This window comes from Geotrypetes seraphini, chromosome 11 (genome assembly GCF_902459505.1).
Source record: "Geotrypetes seraphini chromosome 11, aGeoSer1.1, whole genome shotgun sequence".
In the NCBI taxonomy this organism is placed as follows: Eukaryota; Metazoa; Chordata; class Amphibia; order Gymnophiona; family Dermophiidae; genus Geotrypetes; species Geotrypetes seraphini.
In genome coordinates, this window is record NC_047094.1 from 130,012,543 (window position 1) to 130,039,133 (window position 26,591).

Consider the following 26,591-nt stretch of genomic DNA (forward strand, 5'->3'; position numbering starts at 1 on the left):
TTGTGCGGCGCGCGCTTTTGTCTTTCGTGCCGTTGTCTATGAACCGTGATTCTATAATGCAAAGATGCACTATAGCACCGCTCAGCGAGTCTAGATGCGTCTCAGTAGTTAGACGTCCTTTACAGAATCGCCTTTTAGGCATCACATAGACGTCTACACAACGTCTATACACTTCTCCCTCCGTATTCGCTGTGACAGGGGATTAACAGAACTGCAAATACAGAAAAACCGCGAATAACTTTTTCATATGTTGTTCGCTGTTTTCTATTAAAAACCATCGTGAATAGGGTGAAACCGCGAATAACATGGTGGGGAGACCTGGCCTGTTCCTGAAGGAGAGGCAAAACACGGCGAAGAAAGTGCCGGGAATTGGCGATTTTCTCTGTAAAACGCTTGGAATCAGCAATTTCTCTATGCAAGCTGAGGTCATTTGGGGGGAGGAGCCAGCAAGCTAAAAACCGTGAATAATCGAAACCGCAAATGCTGAAACCGTGAATACGGAGGGAGAAGTGTAATGTTATCAAGTCTCATTATTATGACATCATTAGAATGGCGATTTTATGCTGTTTTCCATTAAAATTGTATGCAGTGAAATGCCGGTATCACTATTACATTTTATTTATCTTTCAATCCTTTTTTTAAATTATTTTTTATTGATTTTTCAAATTTTGACAGTGCAATACAAATATATTAAACTTGAGCATTATACATAGCGCACTTAAAATACACAAAATTAATACATTACCAATCCTTTTCGCCTTCCCTTCCTCACATAACTATTACACTGCATATGCATAAGTTTGCTTCTGTCACAGGGAGCAGAGTGGGATTTGAACCAACAAACATCAGGGTACTAAGGCTGTTGCTTTAACCCAGTGATGGCTAACCTTTTTGAGCCCGAGTGCCCAAACTGCCGCACAAAACCAAAGAATTTCCTCAAAGTGCCAGCACGTCAATTAAACCTTAATAACAAGATTTTAGTATCTAAAAACTTTTTATAAAGTTGCCTGAACTATGTAACATCATTTTTAAAGGTTGGAATCTTTGTATTGTCAGAGAATCAATTTGATTCACAATCCTTTGGTTTTCATTTCAATTTATTGGCAATTTATAATGTTTTAATGATTTCATTCATGGGCCGAATACACACATACTTTTTTTCTCTGTCGCCGCACTCTTTGACCAAAAGATTTGTAAGCCTGCAACCACGTCAAGGTAGACTCTTTCAGCAGCTCCCCTCCCTCCCCCTTACCTTTGTGGCCAAGTCAAAATGATCTACCAACAATAAAATTTTAAAAACACAAAGCACGCTGTACGCAGAGAAAATGTTAATTATCATTTATATTCCGCGGGTTTTCAAAGAGGTCAAGGCAGATGACTTTATGCAATGTCACCTCAGTAACAACTACACAAAAATAAACAAATATTCCCCCTCCCTTTTTACTAAACCGCGATAGCGGTTTTTAGCGCAGGGACCTGCGCTGAATGCCCCACGCTGCTCTTGAAGCTCATAGGCTTCCTGCGCTAAAAAACGCTATTGCGGTTTAGTAAAAGGCCCGGGGCCATAGTGCAAAATATAGACAGCATATATAAATTCTCAAAACGGACACATTTTGATCACTAAATTGAAAATAAAATCATTTTTCTACCTTTGGTAATTTCATCAGTCTCTGGTTGCACTTTATTCTTCTGACTGTGCATCCAATATTTCTTCCCTTTTTTCAGCCTCCTGTATGCTTTCTCTCCTCCAGACCTCATTGTCTCCCCAAACTTTTTCTTTGTTTCACCCTGCCCCCTTCTTTCTTTTTCTCTCTCTCCATACCCCCTTTCATTCTGTATGTCTGTCTTTCTCTCTCTCTCCGTGCCCCATTTTTCTTTGTTTCACCCAGCCCTCTTTCTTTTTTTTTTTTGGCTCCCTGTCCCCCCCTTTCTTTCTTTCTCCTTGCCCTCCCCTATGCCACCACCATTGGGAAAATGCTGCCACCGCCACTGGGGAATAGGCTGCCACTGCCGCTATCGGGAACAGGCCGGCGCCGAGTTCGCCCTGCTTCTCTTCCCCACGGGGCCGACCAACTCTCGCCACTCGACGTCAATTCTAACATCGGAGATGACGTTCTGGGCCAGCCAGGCAGCGATTGGCTGGCCCAGAACATCCTCTCCGACATCAGAATTGACGCGGGTGGCGAGAGTTGGTCGGCTCCAGAGGGAAAAGCAGGGAGAACTTGGCACCGGCCTGTTCCCAATGGCGGCGGTGGCACTCAAGTGGCTAAAGAGACGCAGTTTGCCAGCCTAGGGAGAACACTGGAGGGTGGCCAGCTGTGCACCCCCTTGGGGCATAAAACCTGGGCAGACTGCCCCCACCCCCACCTTGGTATGCCACTGTCTGTACCTCACTCCCTCCCTATGACCAAAAATTCTCCTTTCTTCTATTCCCCGTGTACACAACCATCTCTTTCCCTCCCTTCCTCACTCCCAAGTCCATGCCTTCTGTGTCCAAAAACACATTCCCTCCCCCACCTCAGCATCTCTTTCCCTCCCTTCCTCTCTCTCAAGTCCATGCCTTCTGTGTCCAAAAACACATTCCCTCCCCCACCTCAGCATCTATTTCCCTCCCTTCCTCTCTCCCAAGTCCATGCCTTGTGTCCAAAAACCCATTCCCTCCCCCACCTCAGCATCTCTTTCCCTCCCTTCCTCTCTCCCAAGTCCATGCCTTCTGTGTCCAAAAATGCATTCCCTCCCCCACCTCAGCATCTCTTTCCCTCCCTTCCTCTCTCCCAAGTCCATGCCTTCTGTGTCCAAAAACCCATTCCCTCCCCCACCTCAGCATCTCTTTCCCTCCCTTCCTCTCTCCCAAGTCCATGCCTTCTGTGTCCAAAAACCCATTCCCTCCCCCACCTCAGCATCTTTCCCTCCTTTCCTCTCTCCCAAGTTCATGCTTTCTGTGTCCAAAAACCCATTCCATCCCCCACCTCAGCATCTCTTTCCCTCCCTTCCTCTCTCCCAAGTCCATGCCTTCTGTGTCCAAAAACCCATTCCATCCCCCACCTCAGCATCTCTTTCCCTCCCTTCCTCTCTCCCAAGTTCATGCCTTCTGTGTCCAAAAATGCATTCCCTCCCCCACCTCAGCATCTCTTTCCCTCCCTTCCTCTGTCCCAAGTCCATGCCTTCTGTGTCCAAAAATGCATTCCCTCCCCCACCTCAGCATCTCTTTCCCTCCCTTCCTTTCTCCCAAGTTCATGCCTTGTGTCCAAAACGCACTCCCTCCCCCTTTTGTGTTCCCTGTTTGTCTCCCAGCCCATCTTAGCAACTTTCTCAGCAAAATGTAGCTCGAGCCGCGTAGGCTTGTCTTCTATTTCCTGCCTGTCCCGCCGTGCACACATAGCCGACCAGAAGTCTTCCCCAACATCAGCACTGACGTCGGAGGGCGGGCTTTGCTTAAGCCCTCCCTCCGACGTCAGCGCTGACGTCGGGGAAGATTTCCGATCGGCTGTGTGAGCGGCAGGGCAGTCGGAGTAGAATACAAGCCTCACGGCTTGAGTTATATTTAACCCCGCGGGTCCCCCATCGTCCCCGTTCAGCTCTCTCTCCTGTGCACCCCCTGGTAGTACTGCCCTGATGGCGGCCCTGTGCGTGCCAGCTGCAAGGCCTTCGCGTGCCACAGTTGGCACGCGTTCCATAGGTTCGCCGTTGCTGCTTTAACCATTGCACCACACATTAGATTGTGAGCCTTCGGGACAGTAAGGGAATTTTTCAAGTACCTTTCTTATTTCTAATCTTAATGTATATTTTCTGTAAACCGCTTAGAACCTAACGGATGTAGCGGTATATAAGAAATAAATTACATTACATTACATTACATACTCAGATAGTCAACTGCATCTCAATTCCAAAGCCAAGCTTATATCCTCTTGATTCTTAAGCAGTCATTTCTTTAGGATAAGTATAAAAAATGTACCTTCAACACTTGTCCAAGTCCTCTTTTGGCCTCTATGTTCCTTAAAGTACATGGAAAAAAATATCTATACATGTATATTGCTTACGAAATCCTCTATTTAAATTAGAGGACAGCTTGTGAAAACAGGTCTATTTATAGAATCACGTCTAGCGTTTAGATGTCTAAGTTCCAATTAATACGTGTTAAAGTCATTAATTGAACTTATTATCCACTTTATTTGGACGCCTAAAGCCTATAGCCTAAGACTAAAGTTAGTCATCCTTTACAGAATTTGGTCCCAAATCTGTTTGTTTTGCTCTTTTCAAAAGCCGGAAGACATGAAACTCCGGATCTCTGAAGTAAAATGCAATGTTTGTTTAGCATTCGAAATTCTGGTCTCCTTAGGGTTTGCCAGATTTTGCAGTCGTAAAATCTGGACCCCCCTAGACCCGCCCGGTTTCACCCGTCCCCGCCCTGTAATGCCCTAATCCCGCCCCCAGTTCTGCCCTAGCCCCACCCTCTGCGGCCGGGCAGGGAGGAAAGCCACGCATGCGTGGATGCCACGAGATGACATCATGCGCATACCCGGATTTCCTTAATGTCCAGTGTGATGTGAGGAGGCTTTTCAAAACCTGGACAAAGTACATAAGCACATAAGCATTGCATCTGCTGAGTCAGACCATAGGTCCATCACGCCCAGCAGTCCGCTCCCGCGGTGGCCCCCCAGGTCAACGACCTGTAGTGATCTATTACTCTACTACTCTATTACTTTCCAGCCTTCTGTACTGTATAGTAACCCTCTAATTGTACCCCTGGATCCCCTTTTCCTTCATGAACTCGTCCAATCCCTTTTTGAAACCCAAAATCGTACTCTGCTCTATCACCTTCTCTGGAAGCGTATTCCAGGCGTTCACCACCCTCTGCGTGAAGAAGAACTTCCTAGCATTTGTTCTGAACCTATCTCCCTTCAATTTTTTTGAGTGTCCTCTAGTTTTTGTTGCCCCTGCTAGTCTGAAGAATCTGTCCCTCTCTATCTTCACTATACCCTTCATGATCTTATGAGTTTCTATCATATCCCCTCTAAGTCTCCGCTTTTCCAGGGAGAAGAGCCCCAGCTTCTCCAGCCTCTCAGCGTATGAGAGGTTTTCCATGCCCTTTATCATTCCCTCTCGAGAATCGCCATATCCTTCTTAAGGTACGGCGACCAGTACTGAACGCAGTACTCCAGATGCGGTCGCACCATCGCCCTATACAGCAGGAGGATAACTTCCTTGGTTCTGGTAGTGATACCTTTTTTGATGATGCCCAACATTCTGTTTGCCTTTTTTGAGGCCGCTGCGCACTGTGCCGCCGGTTTCATTGTTCTATCTACCAAAACCCCCAAGTCCTTTTCTAGGTTGCTTTCCCCCAGTACCATCCCCCCCATTGTGTAGTTGTACATCGGGTTCCCTTTCCCTATGTGCATAACTTTACATTTCTCTACATTGAAGCTCATCTGCCATTTATTTGTCCACTCACTCTGTTTGTTCAGGTCCCCTTGAAGTTCTTTACATTCCTCTACAGATCTAACCTTACTGGAGAGTTTCATGTCATCTGCAAATTTAACAACTTCGCACTTTGTCCCTGTTTCCAGGTCATTAATAAATATATTGAATAGCAGTTTTTAAAAGCTGTCGAGACGTCTGGGTTACCCTAGGTCTGCTGTTTTGCACAGAGATCTGTCCTAATGAGTTTGAAAAAGTGCCAGTTTTTATTCAGTTTAGGCCTTGGGTGAACCCAGATGTTTTGAGAGAATTAGAGAATTAGACTGATAACAGAAAATCTGAGCCTAGATAAAAACATATGTGATCTCAGTTATCTCACCTAAATTAATCAGGCACAGGAAATTCCCCTCAGTCCTTAAGAATAAATCTTTTTTAGTGCATACGTTAAGACCTACACCTCAGAAACTTAAGACTCTTGAGACCAATAAGAAATCTTGGAGAAAGAAGCAAAATGCAAGGAAAGATGGACTTAACCTTTCGTGAAATTAAACTCGCCCACCTCAGAAAATGTATGATTATAACCATCGGTACTTAGCCAAAATGCTTCAGGGAACTGAAAGAAATACAAGAAATACATTTAATTCATGAATATAATACATCTTATACATCACATGTTTTATAAATATGTGTGTGTGTATATGTGTGTATATATATATATATAATAAAACCCTAGAGCGCGCATGCGCTGTTCAAACATCGTGATTCCTGGCGCCGTGAGGTATGCCTCCGTGCCAAATTCGATTTTCGAACACGGAGGCAGGCCAGAACATGGAGCAACTCCCCCCTCGCCGTCACTCACCGCCAGAGTGCCGCCTCACTGCTGCCGCTGATTCGGAGGGTGGGGGTGCACAGGCACACCTGCCAGCATCTTCTTCTCACCCTCCTCGCTCCTGCCTACTCATCCGCCCGCCGCGGCTCCTCTCTCGAACGGGCCGGGGACCACGGGCGGGCGGCCCGCAGACAGGAGGCTGCCGAAATGCACGAAGATTCCCCGGGGAGGGGGGGGTGGAACGGCAAGCGATAGCGAGGAGGGAGTCGGAGCAGGCCGCAGAGGATGGCGGTGGAAGTCAGACAAAGAACGGAGGTAAGGGTTGCTGCTGGACATGGGAAGAGGTGCTGATGGACGGGGGGAGGGGGGTGGCAAAAAAGGAAGGGGGGGCCTACTGCTGGACAGGGGGAGTAGAATAGAGGTACTGCTGGACAGGGGAAGAGGTGCTGATGGAGGGGGGCAAGAAAAGGAAGGGAGGCCTACTGCTGGACAGGGGGAGTAGAAAAGAGGTGCTGCTGGACAGGGGAAGAGGTGCTGATGGACGGGAGAGGGGGCAAAAAAAGGAAGGGAGGCCTACTGCTGGACAGGGGGAGCAGGAAAGAGGTGCTGCTGGACATGGGGGAGTTAAAACAATGGGAGAAGGGCTGCTGCTGGATAAGGGGAGCAGTGAAGGGGTGGTGGTGGACACAGGGGAAGAAAAAGGAAGGCAGAATGAACAGGGGGAACAGGCAAGGGGTGGTGGTGGACAGCCGAGGAAAAAGAAAGACAGAAAGAAAGAAATACAGAAATAGGCTAAGGAGTGAGAGAGAGAAAGAAAGAAATACAGATACACACACACATATTCTAGCACCCGTTAATGTAACGGGCTTAAAGACTAGTATATATATATATTCCAAGAACCCCTGTAAATTATGGAAAAACCGCAAACATGGTTTTTCAGCTGATCGAAGGCAGAAGGGCAGCTGGGGTGCTGGCGGGGGCTTAAATTGTACTTCCGAAGCCGGGCACACTTTCCAACCGCCTCTTCCTGGTACTAAAGTCATGGTTACCCCAATCAGGAGCTGCTTTGATACACCAGATAGCCTGTCAAAGCAGCTCCTGATTTGGGGTAACCATGACTTTAGTACCAAGAAGAGGCGGTCGGAAAATACCGCGAATAACTTGAGTCCGCCATTTGCGAACCGCAAATTTGCGGGGGTTTACTGTATCAAGTTTAATAGAACATAAGCCACGGCCTCTACAGGGAGTGGAGATTCACGAGCCGCTGTATGAATGTGGTCTTGCTATCTATTAACCTTGCTCCAGCATGTCTGCTTACGGGGTTAGCACAACTTACATCCTTCGGGGTGATCGTCCTTTCTAAGGCATTGGCCATAAAATAGCTGGCTGCTAACGTGTGAAAAAAGTCGGTCGGGAAACCAACATATAACATGTAGTTGTTATCATCTGGAAGCGGAATTGGCTTTGGACTTAATGCGTACTCCACAGGATTTCCAGCTGGGCGAGCTTTCCCCTGCAGAGAGAGGCAAGCAGGGAAGTCGAACTGTTAGGATATGAGCAAATCATTTAAACCTATCATCTATCATTCAAAACGAATAATGTGAAAGTCCGGTGTTATCACAATTACAAAATCGGCCATGAATCATCGACTTTATGTGGTCCTGTGAAGGTACCTCCTCTATGGCAGGTTTAGAAAGTATGGTCATTATTCTAATAAGAACACAGATTCACATCACACTCTAATGTTCAACAACATTTTGTTAGCAAGGGCCACAAGCTCAGGGTCTTAATTTTCAAAACCTCCTCTTACTGATCTCCAAATGTACTCACTCAGCTGCCCCTCACTATCTCTCTTCACTTATCTCCCTCCCTCCACCCCCCTATGAGCTCCGTTCAGCTGGTAAGTCACTCCTTTCTGTGCCCTTCTCTTCAACTGCCTCCAGACTTCGTCTCTCCTGCCTTGCTGTGCTGTATGCTTGGCGCAAGCTGCCTGAATCCCTATGGCAGGCTCCGTCTCTGGAGGTGTTCAAGACCCGTTTAAAAGCCCACCTCTTTGAGAGGGCTTTCGACTCCTAACTCCTCTAACCAATAATTGTTAAAATGCCAATTATTGATGTTAGTAGGTTGTTCAATTAAATTACGTGCACAATTTGGGTAAGCGACCAAAATTGCACATGCAATTTTATAGATGTAGGAGGCAATAAATTTGCTCTTCTGACGGCCAAACAAAAAATATCCCCCCTCCCCCGAACATTCCCAGAAACCATGAGGGAAACAATACCCAATAACACACACACACACCTTTTACAAAACTGCACAAGCAGGTTTTAGCCTGGCCGGCATGCTGAATGCTGTGCACTGCTCCTTTTTTTAAAGGAGGGGGGGAATTTTTCCCGTTGCCCTACCCCTGGGGTAGGCAATTCCGGTCCTCGAGAGCCAGAGCCAGTCAGGTTTTCAGGATCTCCACAATAAATATGCATGAGATAGATTTGCATCTCAAGGAGGCAGTGCATGCAAATCCATCTCATACATATTCCATGTGGATATCCTAAAAACCTGACCTGGCTTCGGCTCTCGAGGACCGGAATTGCCTACCCCTGCCCTACCCTATCAAATGCTGCACTTGACATTTAAATGGATCGTTGACCGTAGAGCAGGGATCTCAAAGTCCCTCCTTGAGGGCCGCAATCCAGTCGGGTTTTCAGGATTTCCCCAATGAATATGCATTGAAAGCAGTGCATGCACATGGATCTCGTGCATATTCATTGGGGAAATCCTGAAAACCCGACTGGATTGCTGCCCTCAAGGAGGGACTTTGAGACCCCAGCCGTAGAGTGTTTTAAATATCGTGAAAACCAGGGCTCTTTGTAACTTTTGAAGGTCAGAATGGCTTTATTCATGTCCCAAACTCATGATTCATAAATCATTACCATCAAGTAAAGGTCAATGTATCGGTCGGTTGTTTTTGGCTTTTCTAGCAGAGAGTAATGTATGTCAATGTAAGCATCAGGCTTGGTGACAACTGTATGGAAAGGAAACCGAAAACAAGGCAGTTATTTGATGCAATATGTGGAATGCTGGATGAAAGACAATCAACGGTTCTCAAAGTAGCAGTAAACGGCATTGACTGGAAGACGACTCAACTGCAGTAAAACCTTGGTTTGCAAGCCTAATTTGTTCCGAAAAGTTGCTTTTAATCCAAAACACTCGTATATCAAAGCAAATTTCCCCATAGGAAATTCAGACGATTTGTTCCACAACCCAGAAATTTTAATACAAAATACTGTATGTAATCGTATTAATAAAATATTTTGCTTGTCTTGCAAAACACTTGCATACCAAGTTATTTGCAATCCAAGGTTTTACTGTAATGATGTACGAGAAAAATCACAACAGCTTCTTGAAAATGATCCAGACAGTCTCCAAGCACATGAAAGGCTATTCTATAATTAGGCAAAAATGCACAGAACCCTAGCACTTACCTATTGTAAGTGTACTGTACATCTACCCACAATGCCACCAGTGTACCTAAACACTCTTTTGTAATAACATATACAAGTGGCACAAGGTGTAACGACCTACGTAGGTGGAGCATGGACTGGACATGGGTGGGGGTCCTACTTAGATACGCTCTTCCGCTGTATCTAAAAACGGAAAATACTTTAAAAACGTTCAAAAGCAACTTAAAATGTTTCCTTTTTAAAGATGCTTTTAACTGAAGTTTTAACATTCTTTTTTTTTTTTTTTTAAGCTGATTTTAACTAAAGTCATTTTAGTCTTCTTTTTTTTCTATTAATTCCTGCCCTTTTGTGCTTACCCTTAATGTTTCTCTCATTTACTATAGCTATTGTATTTCTTCCCTTTTTCCTTCTTGTGTCTTCTGTTCGTTCGTCCTTAACTAACCTAGTATGTGTTGTAGTTTGTCTTACAGTTCTTTTTTGAAAGTATGTTTTAATTGTAATTTTGTTTGTTGAAATGTTATTTTATTTAATGCTTTGTACAACGCTTTGCAGAATCGATAAAGCGTTTAATCAAAAAACTAATTAAACAATAAACAATAAAAACTTGCATACATAATTCATAGAATACTCTCAGTTATGCACATCCGTGCCACATTTATGCCAGTGCAATTATACCAAGCCACTGCTTGCCCTGGGATCGCTAGCATGGAATGCTGCAACTATTTGGGGGTTATGGAATCTTGTTACTAACTTTATTTTTGTATACCGCCACAATCAAAATAATTCTAGGCGGTTTACACAAGAGAGAAACTGGACAATCAGTCAAGTACAATATTAAAATGAGAATACAGCATATTGGCTAAAAAGACAATAAAAATTTAAGTCAAAGCGGTAAAATTATTATATTAAGAATAAAAACATTGAATTAAGAAATAATACTGACTTAATTTCTTTTCTATACTGTTCTCCCAAGAGAGGTCAGAACAATTTATATGAATTTATTCAGGTACTGAAGTTTTTCCCTGTCTTTCCTGCTGGGTTCACAATAAAGGTCTGCACAGGAACAGGGATTGCGGGAATCCCGCGGGTCCTGCAGGAATCCCCCCTAACCCACGGGGACCCTCCTCTGGCCCACGGGGACCCCTCTAGCCAACGGGACTCCCCCGGGGATGGAAGGCTTTGGAAGCAGGGTTCGTCCATATAATATAATGGACACGTCAGCCTTAGTAAAAGAGGGGGTTTATAAAGTAATTACCTGAACAGAAAACAAAACAAAAAAAGGGTTCCACCAAAGAGATTCCACAAGGAAAACAGCAGCGCAAACACAAAAGAAACTGTGGAATTGATGATCCTGTCAGAAGTAATTGCAGCTTTTTATAGGGACGGGAGCTGGGATGGAGGTAATTCCTTGCGAGGATGGGTGGGGACGGAGAGGATCCTGGCGGGGATGGGTGAGAATTCTGTCCCCGTGCAACTCTCTAGTTCACAATCTATCTAATGTACCTGGGGCAATGGGGGGATTAAGTGATTTTCTCAGAATCACAAAGAGCAGTGTGGGTTTGAACCCACAACCTCGTAGCTCTAACCACTGCGCCACACTGGAATCAACTGCTAAAGAGAGTACCTCTGTTCACAACTCACCCAAAAATGTGTCCAACTTTCGATTTAGGGAGTTGATTATATCTTTGACTTTTGGACACAGCTGCGTAAAAACATTTTAAAAGTGTAATCATTAATATATATATATTTCATATTGCAAATCTTCAAGCACTTCTCACTTGTGTCTTACTCACCCAGCCCAAAAGTTTATTTATTACACATCTTTCTAACACAATGGTTCAAATCACAGCACATGACAAATATATAATATATACAGGAAACATACAACATATACAGGAAAACATATACTGTAAAATGATGAATGCACCTCGCAGGACAAGACTATAACAATAGGAATTCCAGTCATCTTGTTTGTGATATTAAACATTCTCATTGTGATCTGTTGCCAAAGTGTGTATTGCTTATACAACCACAAAAAAACAGGAAGGAATGGAGGGAAGTATAATACAAAAATTCAAACATATCACTCCAAAACAAAAGCACCACCCAAGCCAAGAAAGCTAGCTTATTACTTAAGACAAACGGAGAGGTGGACCCACGCTCTTCCACCCAAGCATCATAGGCAAAAACCGTTCGCATAAGTTTAAAGTTAGCAGGTGGGAGCAAACAAAATAGCCGAGAACAGTTAATGGTAAAAACCACGTAACACAAACAGGCCATGCTGACGATCGTTTCATGGCCGGTAACCACTGCTTCAGGGCCTTAGTGCCAAATCCAGGCTATCAGTACGCGCAAAGCAGCAGTTAGGATCCAGGCTATCAGTACGCAGATCCTAACTGCTGCTTTCTGCGTACTGATAGCCTGGATGTCCTCCTGCCCAATGCAATTTCGAGTCCGGGCAAATTTGGATATCATGTATTTTATAGGTAAGCATTAATATGGGTGGAGTGTGGATGGAATGTGGGCGGGATGTTCATATAGGGGGACAATTAAACAAATGGAGGCCAAAGAAAGGCATTTGAAAATAGAACAAAAGAGATAATTCTGTTTCCGATGAATGCATCTTCTGTGATAACAATTGACCAGGGCTTTTCCTGCCATCTTACCTTTGCGTTCAGGTTAGTTCGAATGGGTTTATCCAGAAAACCAGAGAATAAGTTATAAAGCCATCTGAGTAAGAAGAAATGAGCAGAAGTAAGATTCATGTCTGAAAATTCCCTACGGTATTAACTTGAACACAAAATTCAAAATCAAATTTTATTTTAAAATTCAAGGGTATTTTTATATAATTGATGTGAAATAATAATAATAAAAAATCCTATGGAATTAGCCATAATCTTGTTTTTGTTGTTTTAAGCTACTAGACAAATTTAAATCCAGTTTAAAAACATTTATTTTTAAAGATACTTTTGAAGCTTGACCATCCTTTTAAGGATATTTTAAGATTACATTAGAGCGGCCTGTTAGGCCGCTCCTCCAGGTCTCCCCTCCTTTTTGTCTGTTCCTTAATCATTCTTTTATATCAAATATTGTAGTTCTTCTCCTCCTTCCTCTTATTCCAGTTAGTCCCTGTCTTTTCATCTGTCTTTGTTTCACGTTTCTACATCTTACAAGTTAATTTTCCCCCCTTTTTTTGTATTCTAATGCTGTAAGCTTGCTATTTTTTACTTTGTAAAATCGCTTTGAATTTGGATAAGTCGGGATATCAAATTTTAATCAATTTGAAACTTGATCAATGCCCAACAGATAGTGCCATTTAGATAATCGCACCTCCAGAAAAACTAGGCGCCAGAAATGTAAGCCAGGGTTTTCAAAGCCTACATTTCTGGAGCTTATCTTTGCCATGAATTGTGCTTACATAGGTGCTTTGCGGTGCCTAACGCCAATTCTGGCATTAGCCGGGCCTATAGTGGCATTAGACACTAGTAAGAGCAGCTGGAGGCATGATTCTGGTTCTTTTGTTTAGCTTCTGGTAGGTGCTTTAAATGTAACGTGTTTTTTTCCCCCAGATATTTTATTGTATTAAAAAAATATGAACAAACAAAAAAAATACAATAACATATTTGAATATTATTATATACCATACAAGATATTACTATAAATAATACAAAAATATGGAAGCACAGTGCACATCAGATAAAGCTCATCATATAAAACCCTACACAGACCGTGTTTCTCCCACATTAAGGGCTGCTTCAGAGATTAATAAAACTGGAAAACAATAACAAACCAGAAAATTATCATAGAACAGATAGTATATGTTAAAACAAATCATATGTATAATCATCAATATAGAAGCTACTTGTCTATAAAGGACATAGGAATTGCAAGAAAAAACTAGGGGTAAAAAATGCAGATGACTGCAATGCTCCCAAAGGTAAGAATCCATACATTTCTCCCTCCAAATCTGTGGTTTCAGTACCCGTGGAATCGGTTATTCACAATTTTTGCCCGAACCTCCCCCTTGTTTTTTTAACAATAGAAATGCTGCATCTTGGACCTTCCCCAGACCTTACCTGGTGGTCTAGCAGTGACCCGGGGCAGGATAGATCTTCCTACACTCCTGCCCCATGCAGATCCGTCATCAAAATGGCTGCCATGAGTTCCCGTTGTAGTCTGAATCCAAATATTATAGAGAAAGTAATAAATCTGGTAGGTTATTAGCTTCGTACTTAAATAGAAGGAAAGCAAGGACTCAAATAGTATCGAGACTACAATGGGAACTCATGGCAGCCATTTTGATGACAGCTCTGCAGCATAGGAAGATTGATCCTGCCCCGCCTCACCGCTAGACCACCAGGTAAGGTCTGGGGAATGCCCGGGACACAGGAGGGAGGTGGGGATGGGTCAGAGCCGGCCCTAAAAGCTATTCACAATTTTTCAATATTTGTGGGCTGGCTCTGCTCCTAACCCCCGCGAATATGGAGGGAGGAGTGTATTATAGGCAGCTATTGAAAAAATTACAAGGCCAAACCAGCTATGGAAAAATGAGGGTGCATCTCTATATATAAAACCCTAAGCGCGCATGCGCTGTTGAAATATCGTGATTCCTGGCGCCGTGAGGTGTGCTTCTGTGGCAGTATTCTACTTGACACCTCAAGGCGCATGCGGTGGCTTCTGAAGCTGTGGCTCTCATTGAACTGCCAGTTGGCCAGCACCCTTGCTGGAGTTATTTTTCAGTTTACAGGTGCCGCCGCGGCTCCTCTCATGAGCCGCACCTGCGTCAGAGAAGACTTCCGATGCAGGCGGGGATCGTTAGAGGAGCTGCCACTGCACCTTTAAACTTAAAAATAACTCCGGCAAGTGAGCCGGCCAGACCGCGGGAAGAGTAGGGGGGATGGAGAAATCCTGTTACTGTATAGGGAAATGGAGGGAGAGGGAATGCTGTGGCTGCTGCACAGGGAAGTGGGGAGGGGAGATGAAAAAAAATGCTGCTGCATAGGGAAATGGAGGGGGAGGGAATGCTGCGGCTGCTGCACAGGGAAGTGTGGGGGGGTAGGGAAAAAATGCTGCTGCACAGGGAAATGGAGAGGGAGGGAATGCTGTGGCTGCTGCACAGGGAAGTGGGGGGGGGTAGGGAAAAAATGCTGCTGCACAGGGAAATGGAGGGGGAGGAAATGCTGCGGCTGCTGCACAGAGAAGGGGGGAAAGAAAAAAATGCTGCTAAACAGGGAATGGAGGGGGAGGGAATGCTGCGGCTGCTGCACAGGGAAGTGGGGGGATGGAAAAAAAATGCTGCTGAATAGGAAAATAGAGGGAGTGAGTATGCTGCTTCGGCTTCTGCACAGGGAAGTGGGGGGGGAGGAAAAAAAATGCTGCTGCATAGGGAAATTGAGGGAGTGGGAATGCTGCGGCTGCTGCACAGGGAAGTAGGAAGGGAGACGGAAATAAAGGAAGAAAGACACAGGGGCAGGGAGAGAGACAGAAAGACAGACAGACAAAGGGGGCCAGGGAGTGAGACAGACAGAAAGAAAGACAGCGGGAGGGAGAGAGGCAGAAAGAAAAAGACAGGGGTAGGGAGAGAGACAGAAAGAAAGACAGACATATATATTCTAGCACCCGTTAATGTAATGGGCTTAAAGACTAGTACCTAAATAAAAATCCATATTATAGGGAGCAAGCATAACGGCACATAAAACAATAATAAAACCAAATCAGCTATTAAAAAAATAATTACAGAGCCATACCAGCCATGGAAAATTGAATCAGCAACAGGTGAAAGCTGGAAAGGAATGAATCAAAACACCAGGAAAACCTCTAAAATAACAGAATTAGATGACAAAACTCAAAAAAGTGTGTTATCTAATGCTGTCATGATTAGCTTTATCTGATATCCGCACAATAACATTGAACCTGGTTTCTACACATCTTTTTGGCTGTGCTGCTTTTCGTTGACTACCAATTTGGATTTTGCAGACCGCCTGCCCTGTGGTTTACTAGGGCCATCTTTGATGTAGGTGCTGTGAATTTCAGAGTCGAAAATGACACGGGGACACACTTTTCCCCGTCACCGCAGCAACTCAAATTCCCCATCCCTTCTCTTTGAGTTTGGTCACTGTCCTTAGAAACATAGAAACATAGAAAAAAGCGGCAGAAAAGGGCTATAGCCCACCAAGTCTGCCCATTCCAAGTATCCCCTCCCCTGAATTTACTCCCTTAAAGATCCCACGTGAGTATCCCATTTTCTCTTAAAATCCGTCACGCTGCTGGCCTTTATCACCTGGAGTGGGAGTCTGTTCCAATGATCCACTACTCTTTCGGTGAAGAAGTACTTCCTGGAGTCGCCATGAAACTTCCCTCCCCTGATCTTCAGCGGATGCCCTCTGGTGGTCGAGGGTCCCATGAGCCAGAAGATATCATCTTCTGACTCGATGCGTCCCGTGATGTACTTATATGTTTCAATCATATCTCCCCTTTCTCTTCTTTCCTCAAGTGAGTACAGCCGCAATTTTTTTAAAATCTTTCTTCATACGTGAGATCCTTGAGCCCCAAGACCATCCTGGTGGCCGTTCGCTGAACCGACTCGATCCTCAGCACGTCCTTTCAGTAGTGTGGTCTCCAAAACTGAACACAGTACTCCCAAGTGAGGCCTCACCATGGCCCTGCCCCATTCCTGTAAGTTCTGCCTTAACCGCACAAGCCTCGACCACTTAAGGTTTTAAAGTGTTTGAGGCTTGTGCAGATGAGGACGGAGCTTGCAGGAATGGGGCAGGGACGGGAAAAGAACTCGCGTGGACGGGAAAATGAGTTCCCATGGTTACGGGGAAAATTTGTCCCCGTGCCATTCTCTGACCAGTGGCTGGCTAAATCGCTTTGAATTTCAGCTGGAGAATTTATAAGAAGCAGCTGAGGAACTTCAAGAAGCATCCATGGCAAGAGATATCCAGGGAGCACAGAATATCCCATCAGAGGCCATTGAAACGATGGAGCCCACATTCTGGAGATCAAAATTACAAGTTAATCATATCATAGAAGAGTCTTCAAAACATGTTATTACTGTTGAACTTGCAGATTTAATAGGCAGTTTCCATCAAGAATGACCAGATGAACAAGTTACTTGTAACCAAAGTACTCTAATTAAAAAATTCCTGTAATGAACTGCCTTTCAGATATGGGGCCTTGCCACATCTATATCTTGGTGCGTTTACCCTTATATTTCCACATATAGGGCTGAATTTCCTATGTAAAGAAAGGTGGTGGAATGTAGTCATCTAAAAAGAAAAATTTGCAGTTGGATGGATTGAATTAGCTTTTAGTAAGGGGATGGAACTTGATGTATCATATTTTTCGCTCCATAAGATTCATTTTTTCCACCTCCAAAAAGGGGGTGGAAAAGTGGGTGCATCTTATGGAGCGAATACACCTCCCCCCCGGCCCCGGTACCTCTTTTAAACTGGCAGCGGTCCAGCACGGTCTCCTGCGGGACAGCTGCCTTTCTCGTTGCAGAGCGGTGTACAACACAGGAGCATGACCTTTCTGTGATTGGCTGCCGTCAGTTCTTGTGAATCGCGAGAACCGACGGCAGCCAGTCACGGAGCAGCGTGGGACCAGGCAGGAAGCACAAAGGTCGCTCTCCTGCACTGTGTACTGCTCTGCAACGAGAAAGGCAGCCGTCCAGCTGGAGACTGCTCTGGACCGCCGCCAGTTAAAAAAGGTACTGGGGCGGGGGAGCTGCTGCGGCTGCTTTCAGGTGCACCAGGAAAAACCAAGAAAAAAAATTTTGAACCGAAAAATACGGTACTGCTTTTTCTGTGTGGTCTACAAATAGACAGGTACTTATTTTGGGTTCACAGACAATGGCGCGAAAGACAAAGGCGCGCCCGGACAACTGAGCGCAGCACAGAGGCGCGCGCCGCTCAAAATTACAGTTTTTAGGGTTTTGTTGGGGAAGCCCCCCCCCCCACTTTACTTAATAGACATCGCGCCGGCGTTGTGGAGGGGTTTGGGTGGTTGTAACCCCCCACATTTTACTGTAAACTTAACTTTTTCCCTAAAAACAGGGAAAAAGTGAAGTTTTCAGTAAAATGTGGGGGGTTATAACCCCCCAAACCCCCCACAACGCCCCCACAACGCGGTGCGATGTCTACATGCCCCCCCGTCGGAGCCCTAAAAACAGTAATTTTGAGCGGCGCGCACCTCCACGCTGTGCTCAATTGTCTGGCCGCGCCTTTGTCCCGACGCGCTTTTGACCTGACACCCTTATTTTGTACCTGGGGCAATGAAGTGTTAAGTAAATTGCCCAGAGTTACAAGAAGCTGCAGTGGGAGTCGAACTCGCAACCTCAGGGTGCGGAGGCTGCTGCTCAAACCACTAGGCCGCTCCTTCACTCTACTCCTTTTGGCTTCCCTGGGCCACATTGGCAGAAAAAAAATTTTCTGGGTCTGCACAAATGCGCAAATGTTGTAGCAAGACAGAGGAGGGAGCCGGCAAGACGGTAAACATCCGGGGGGCAGCAGAGGAAAACATTGCATCGCCCTCGACCGGGGCCAGACAAAATACTTCACGGGGCCGCAGGTTGGACACCCCTGCTCTACTCCATTCCGCTCCAGTATGCTGGTAGTCTAAATTAAAAATGACAAAAGATGCTTTAGAAATAATTGGAAGTGGGAACAAAGTTTGTTTCAAAGCTCAGATGGTGAAGATTGCCAAAATTCCTCTAGGGATATATTGGTCAATAATCAAAGCGATTTAACCGGGCCTCCTCCTCACATTGGACATCGAGTAACCCTAGACAAGAGCATGTGGCAATAATAACCTGTCAACATGAATTTTGTTCACTGTTTTCAAAGTATGACGAGTTGTTATGCCGACGCCTTAATGCTTTGGCACCACACTTACTTTCTTTTTCCAGAAAAATGAACCTTAGCTTTCCCAACACTGGACTGGCAGTCGTCGAGCAAAACTGAGGGCCGCCGAAAGTCATTCCAGAATGTTGATAGTCGGGCCTTGATGGCCACATTTGAAAGGTTTAGAACAAATTTTCCACTGTTGTTGCTGCAGAGGCAAAATAAGAGATTGAGATTAAATGGATGACTGTCCGCATTCGTTTGCGTGTTCTCTGGGGTCAATAGTCAAAGACGTTTAAGCAGGCCAGCCTGTCAGGTTTTCAAATAGCCCTAATGAATATGCATGGAGCAGATTTGCATGCCTGGCACCTCCTTTATATGCAGATCTCTCTCATGCATATTCACTAGGGCTATCCTGAAAACCCGACTGGCCTGGTGTTCCTCCAGGGCAGGGTTCGGAACCATTGATCTAGTGGTTGCAAAAGTCCAGATCGAGGTTGAGTTCAGAAGTCAAGAGACAGAAAATGCTACATTGGTAAGCTGAAAGTAGAGGAGTTTGTAACACTCGGGTCAAACCAATTCAAAGACAAATTTTCAGGCCGTGGACCAATTGTTGAAAATACAGTATCTACCTCAGCGGTTCCCAACCCTGTCCTGGAGGAACACCAGGCCAAACGGGTTTTCAGGCTAGCCCTAATGAATATGTATGGACCAGATTTGCATGCCTCTCACTTCCATTATATGCAAATCTCTCTCATGCATATTCATTAGGGCTAGCCTGAAAACCCGTTTGGCCTGGTGTTCCTCCAGGACAAGGTTGGGAACCACTGATCTACCTGAACACACTGCATAAGGCAAGAAGACATGAGTAGATCATTGAAGCAACTTCAAAATGCATAAGGAAGCAAGCAGAAATTCAGTCATTAATTGCATCACAGGAAAATACAGAAAAGAAACGAGTTATAGTACAGCAGTAGAGTCAATAAGATAAAGACGTTAATAAAGAGCAGATCGGCTGAAGAAAGTGCTCTAATCACAGCAAGAAAAGATGACCCAAATTTCCGCAGGAGAAAAAAAAAGGACAGTCCAAACAACCGAGACTGTGGAAATTCAATGTTCCTGACGCTGCTTTTATTTAACAAATTATTTTAAAATACAGAATCCACTATCCCCCCCTGATTTTTTGCATTAGTCATTGAACCTCTGGCACAGAGAATTAGACAGTCCCAACAGATAAGGGGTATGAGAGTGGCGGGAGAAGAACAAAAGCTCTTCTTGTTGGCTGATGATGAATTGGTTATTAGTGAGGCTTCAGAATCATCTTTGATTGCCCTTAAAGATACTATGGGTGAATATGGACAGCTTTCGGGCTTTAAAGCTAATTTATCTAAGACAGAGGTGATGAATATATCTGCATCTATGGAAAAGATCCAGGAATTACAAAGATTAGTCCCACTTAGATGGGTAAAAGGACCCATTCATTACATTACATTAGTGATTTCTATTCCGCCAATAATTTGCGGTTCAAGGCGGATTACAAAAGAAGTTATCTGGCCATTTCCACTACTTAGGAATAAGTCTAGGGGCAGACCGGAAACTTTTATTTCAAAAGAATTACCGTATTTTCACATAGATAACGCGCACCTGTGTAAATCGCGCACACGGGTATAGCGTGCAAAAAAACACAAATTTATGTACAGAAATTTTTACATACCGCGCACACCCGTATACCGCGCATGCTGTCCGACTCTCCTTTCGCCCGCTCCGACTCTCCTCTGGAGACCCCGACTCTCCTTTCCCCCTTGAAGTCCTGTCCCTACCCTGAAAGCCTGATGCCCCCCCCCGACGTCCAATTCACCCCACCCACAGGACGCTCGCACCCCCACCCCGAAGGAGCGCTTGCACCCCCACAGCCTCCCCCCCCCATGGAGAAGCTGTCTACCTTGTTTCCGGATGCCAGCGAGCCCAGCTGCTTCCTCTGCCAGTGGTCCCGCCCCTTCTCTGAGCCCTGCTGCGCTGCTTTTTCTTCCGGCGGTCCCGCCCTTTCTCTGACATCAGAGAAAGGGCGGGACCGCCTGAAGAGGAAGCAGCGCAGCACAGGGCTCTGAGAAGGGGCAGGACCGCCGGCAGAGGAAGCAGCTGGGCTCGCTGGCATCCGGAAACAAGGTAGACAGCTTCTCCATGGGGGAGGGGAGGAGGCTGTGGGGGTGCGAGCGGTCCTTCGGGGTGGGAGTGCGAGTGCTCCTTCCGGGTGATGAATCGGGCGTCGGGGGGGGGAACTATGTAAAAAAAATTTTGTACAACGCGTTCACGCGTATAACGCGCAAGGGTATGCGCGGTTTGTAAAAACCACGTACGTGCGCGTTATATGCAAGAAAATACGGTATATCCCTTTAATAGCAGGTAGGGCTAGTCTCAGTTAGGGTGCAGGAACTTGTCTAACTTTGTCTTGAGTCCCTGGAGGGTGTTTTCCCCTATAACAGACTCCGGAAAAGCATTCCAGTTTTCTACCACTCTCTGGGTGAAGAAGAACTTCCTTACGTTTGTACGGAATCTATCCCCTTTCAACTTTAGCGAAGTTCACCCTCTCGTTCTCTCTACCTTGGAGAGGGTGACCAACCTGTCCTTATCTACTAAGTCTATCCCCTTCAGTACCTTGAATGTTTCAATCATGTCCCCACTCAATCTCCTCTGTTCGAGGGAGAAAAGGCCCATCCACTTAAATTATGGGTGAGGGTAGAGCAAGAAATATTGGAGGGGATATAAGATATTAGGGATCTGAAATATCTATCATGGGTAGCTTTGGGGGAAAAAGAGATGGCAAATATAAATAATTCTTTTATTAGCTGCTCAATGGAAGGATGTAGTAAAAAAAATTGTTGGGTAAGGAGAAGGGGATTTATTTTTGTCCTATATTATTTGCACATGATTTTATACCAGAAAGGGAAGGGGGGATCTTTAAGATATGGGAGCAAAAAGGTCTGAGGTATTTTGGACAATTTATAGAGGAGGAGGAAATTAAAGTTTTTGGAGACCTCCAAAACCAATACCAACTAATAGGGGACCTTTTCCCTTACTTACAGGTGAAAAATTACATTATGACATTTAAGATGCTGGGAAAAGGAATAATGAGGAAGAAGGAATTTGAAAAGAGGCTGGGAAATCTGGGTTACGAAAGGGTGCATTTCCTGGTTATATAAAATTACACATGCAGATGAGGGGAAAGAAAATATCTTATATGAGAGCTTGGGAACAGGATTTGGGAAGGGCATGGACCATTGATGAATGTTTCATCTCGTTCATACAGCTAGAGCAGAGCTGCCCAAGTCCGGTCCTCGAGATCTACTGGCCGGCCAGGTTTTCAGGATATTCACAATGAACATGCAGGAGAGAGATTTGCCTACACTGCCTTCTTGGTATGCAAATCTCTCTCTCATGCATATTCATTGTGGATTTCCTGAAAACCTGCCCTGCCAGTAGATCTCGAGGACTGGACATGGACAGCCCTGAGCTAGAGCTTCTATTTTGGTGGAAAATGCTCTTAAACTTTTAGTGTGCTGGTATATTACCCCGGTTTTAATTAGTAAATGTGTAGCCGGGAAAAATGATGGTTGTTGGATGGGGTGTACTAGAAGAGGTGCGTTCTATCACATGTGGTGGGAATGCCAAGTTCTTCAGAGGTATTGGGAACAGGCGTTTCAGTATGTGAGCAGATTAATTCAGATCCCTGTGGACATGAAAGCTGAAAGGGCATTATTGGGAGTAGGAGTTGAGGGATGGTCATCCCCTCAATCTAAATTTATGGATTTGGCTTTTATAGCTTCCCGATTAACTGTAGCCCTGCAGGGGCGTAACCCTTTGCTCCTAAATTAAGAGATATGAGGGATTGTTTAGGAATAGTCTGTGAAAAATATAGATTATCAGCTCTTTTAACAAACCGATGGTTACAATTTAATGATTTGTGGGGGAGATATATTGAAGTGGAGAAGGAGGATATGTCCTTTAAACTAATTCCAGGTCCCTGGGAGGGGGGGAAATGATATATTTAATTATATGTTTAAAGCTGTGTTACTTCCACATTTTAATCCACTGTATATGGGGTTTTTTTTAGATAATGTTATCGGTTTGTATTTTATGCTTTTCTAGGGAAAGTATTATGTTATATTTTGTTTAAAATAAACAATTTTTTTTTTTTAAAAAAAAAAGAAAACTAAGGCCTGCTAATCGATTTATATTTTATGGGCACCTTAGCATTTAGTGTGTGCTAAATCAATTAGTGTACGCTAAATCAGTTAGCGTGCCTTAGTAAAAGGACCCCTAAAATTGGTTAACATGGTATCAGTCATGAATATATTGGGTAAGATATGGGACAATAGGAAAAAGCAACTTGAACAAAGATACATATGATATCCACTTTATTATATAGGGGTCTTTTTGTTAAGGCACGCTAAAGATTAGCATGTGCTAAATCAGTTAGCGTGCCATAAAAGGATCCCTAAAATTGGTAACATGGTATCAGTCATGAATATATTGGGTAAGATATGGGACAATAGGAAAAAGCAACTTGAACAAAGATACATGTGATATCCACTTTATTATATAGGGGTCTTTTTGTTAAGGCACGCTAAAGATTAGCATGTGCTAAATCAGTTAGCGTGCCATAAAAGGACCCCTAAAATTGGTAACATGGTATCAGTCATGAATATATTGGGTAAGATATGGGACAATAGGAAAAAGCAACTTGAACAAAGATACATGTGATATCCACTTTATTATATAGGGGTCTTTTTGTTAAGGCACGCTAAAGATTAGCATGTGCTAAATCAGTTAGCGTGCCATAAAAGGACCCCTAAAATTGGTAACATGGTATCAGTCATGAATATATTGGGTAAGATATGGGACAATAGGAAAAAGCAACTTGAACAAAGATACATGTGATATCCACTTTATTATATAGGGGTCTTTTTGTTAAGGCACGCTAAAGATTAGCATGTGCTAAATCAGTTAGCGTGCCATAAAAGGACCCCTAAAATTGGTAACATGGTATCAGTCATGAATATATTGGGTAAGATATGGGACAATAGGAAAAAGCAACTTGAACAAAGATACATGTGATATCCACTTTATTATATAGGGGTCTTTTTGTTAAGGCACGCTAAAGATTAGCATGTGCTAAATCAGTTAGCGTGCCATAAAAGGATCCCTAAAATTGGTAACATGGTATCAGTCATGAATATATTGGGTAAGATATGGGACAATAGGAAAAAGCAACTTGAACAAAGATACATGTGATATCCACTTTATTATATAGGGGTCTTTTTGTTAAGGCACGCTAAAGATTAGCATGTGCTAAATCAGTTAGCGTGCCATAAAAGGACCCCTAAAATTGGTAACATGGTATCAGTCATGAATATATTGGGTAAGATATGGGACAATAGGAAAAAGCAACTTGAACAAAGATACATGTGATATCCACTTTATTATATAGGGGTCTTTTTGTTAAGGCACGCTAAAGATTAGCATGTGCTAAATCAGTTAGCGTGCCATAAAAGGACCCCTAAAATTGGTAACATGGTATCAGTCATGAATATATTGGGTAAGATATGGGACAATAGGAAAAAGCAACTTGAACAAAGATACATGTGATATCCACTTTATTATATAGGGGTCTTTTTGTTAAGGCACGCTAAAGATTAGCATGTGCTAAATCAGTTAGCGTGCCATAAAAGGACCCCTAAAATTGGTAACATGGTATCAGTCATGAATATATTGGGTAAGATATGGGACAATAGGAAAAAGCAACTTGAACAAAGATACATGTGATATCCACTTTATTATATAGGGGTCTTTTTGTTAAGGCACGCTAAAGATTAGCATGCGCTAAATCAGTTAGCATGCCTTAATAGAAGGTATGGCCAGTAATGAAAACTCTCCAAAACAGAGTAGTCGGTTTTGATTTGTGCAGATTAAGAAGAATTCTACCTCTTAAGTGGTAAGATAAGTTGGGATGTTGTGGGAATAATTCTCTTATTGTCAGGGCAGGGAATGCGTGAACAATTTCTCATAAAATTCAGCTGCAGTGTTTAAAGCCCCCCCCTTTTTTTTTTTTTACTAAACTGCGATAGCGTTTTTTTAGCACAGGGAACCGTGCTGAATACTCCGCGCTGCTCCCGACACTCGTATAGTTCCTATGAGCGTCGGGAGCCTCGTGTAACAATCAGCGCGGCTCCCTGCGCTAAGAATCGCTGTCGCGGTTTATTAAAAAGGGGGGGGGAGTTAAATAAGCTGAGAGCTGCTTGTTTTATTTTTCTGGCTACTCAGGGGTGTCAAAGTCTGTCCTCGAGGGCCGCAATCCAGTCGGGTTTTCAGGATTTCCTCAATGAATAAGCATGACATCTATTAGCATACAATGAAAGCAGTGCATGCAAATAGATCTCATGCATATTCATTGGGAAAATCCTGAAAATCCGACTGGATTGCGGCCTTCCAGGAGGAACTTTGACACCCTTTATGCAAAGTTGTGAGCCAATTGGAATGGATTTTTTTTTTCCCCCCCATAGGGTACAAATTTTTAAAATAAATAAATTCGTATCCTGAATTTAAGTTGGGCAAAATAGGTCATAACCTCTGCGTTTTGCATCTGAATTGTACTTATATTACTGACAGAATGAGTACGAGTCTTTCTAATTCCCTTTAAAGAAAGATGCCCTCTATGGACAGAACTTACACTAACCAGTGGTGCATTTTCCAGTTTCCACTAGCATTTACACTGGCATCTTCAATGGATACAACAATGTTGGCAGGGGCTTTGGGAAGAGCTGCTGATTTGGGAAGCTGCAATTCTTCCACCTTTATCCTGAAAGATAAGATTTAGAATATGAGGCAAGTGGGCAGAAAACGAGGGATAATGAATGCAAGTTACTGAAATTTAAGTTACTGAAACAATTTTTATACCATCCAGCATTCAGTGGCATTTAGCCGATTCGGAAAGGCCCCCCTGATTGGCTAAATCCCGCTAAGGTGGCTAACCACCGATATCGCTGGGCAACAGAGATCTTGGGGCATGAATTGTAGTGGATGTTCTATAGTGATTTGGGGGTCGCTGAATTCAAAACTGACCTTTAATTTTCCGGCATAACCCTCTGATTTTTAGCAAAAGAGCATTTATAATGCAAAATGTAACGTTTTCGCCATATTTTCTAATGCTTGGCGTAAATGTTATAACAATCTCTGAAATATTAAAACAGCTTGCCTCATTTTAGATTTTTAAGCTAACGTATTAATTTTAATGATGATGTAATAATGTGCTATTTAATTAAATTCTCATGGGTGAGGAGGCGGAGCTGGAACATGTAGTTCTCTGAAGGCCTATTGCTTCATCAGCACAGACTAAATCGTCGATTTTGTATCGGGGTTTTTGCTTCTTAGTTAAATCGGTGCAATGCGTTACATTATATTACATTATGACTGCTCATGCTATCAATATTTGCGATTTGTTCAAAAACTATAGGGTGATAGGAGAAAACTGAGGCTATTTTCACACATACAAAGTCAAATGCTATAAACTAAACCGCATTTTCTTCCTGCTCCAGAAAAAAAAAATTTTTTTTTATTGCGCAGTGCATTTAGTGGGTGATAACCAGCTATCTCCTACTGAATACACCGGTCAGAAGATCGGCAGGTGGCTGGTTATGTCGCATGATGCAGCCAATCGCTTCCAATATTCATCGGGTCACTGGTTAAGTCTAGCAGACAGCTACACCTGCCTAAGAAAGAGGTCCGTCTTTGACTTCTAGTCCTTAGCTGACCAGCCAATGAATATCGGCTTGGCTGGCTAAGTAATTGGCGGCTGACCTGGACCTGTAAATTTACTGCCAGTGGCAGGATACAGCCCCGGCATTGGATATCCGTGTTTGCTGCCAACCAAGGGAGGCGTCTGTGCTGCCTCCTGCGGTCTGAATATCAGCCCCATATTGTCCAGTCCCAGAGCTAACAGGAGAGCGTGGGTAGTTGTATATTTGAGTATTTTATTTTTTT

General features: G+C 43.9%; 1 protein-coding gene across 1 annotated transcript in view; it reads right to left on the reverse strand.

Moving 5' to 3' along the window:
• Nucleotides 1–26,591, reverse strand: part of LOC117368887 (BPI fold-containing family C protein-like) — a 38,291-nt gene that overhangs the window by 4,858 nt on the left and 6,842 nt on the right. The window contains exons 4-10 of the mRNA XM_033962628.1: nt 25,282–25,410; nt 18,607–18,762; nt 12,375–12,438; nt 11,350–11,410; nt 9,178–9,269; nt 7,584–7,760; nt 5,978–6,031 (exon numbers count right to left, since the gene is read on the reverse strand). Of these exons, the coding sequence (XP_033818519.1) occupies nt 5,978–6,031; nt 7,584–7,760; nt 9,178–9,269; nt 11,350–11,410; nt 12,375–12,438; nt 18,607–18,762; nt 25,282–25,410 (733 nt within the window). The remainder of the gene's footprint in view (nt 1–5,977; nt 6,032–7,583; nt 7,761–9,177; nt 9,270–11,349; nt 11,411–12,374; nt 12,439–18,606; nt 18,763–25,281; nt 25,411–26,591) is intronic.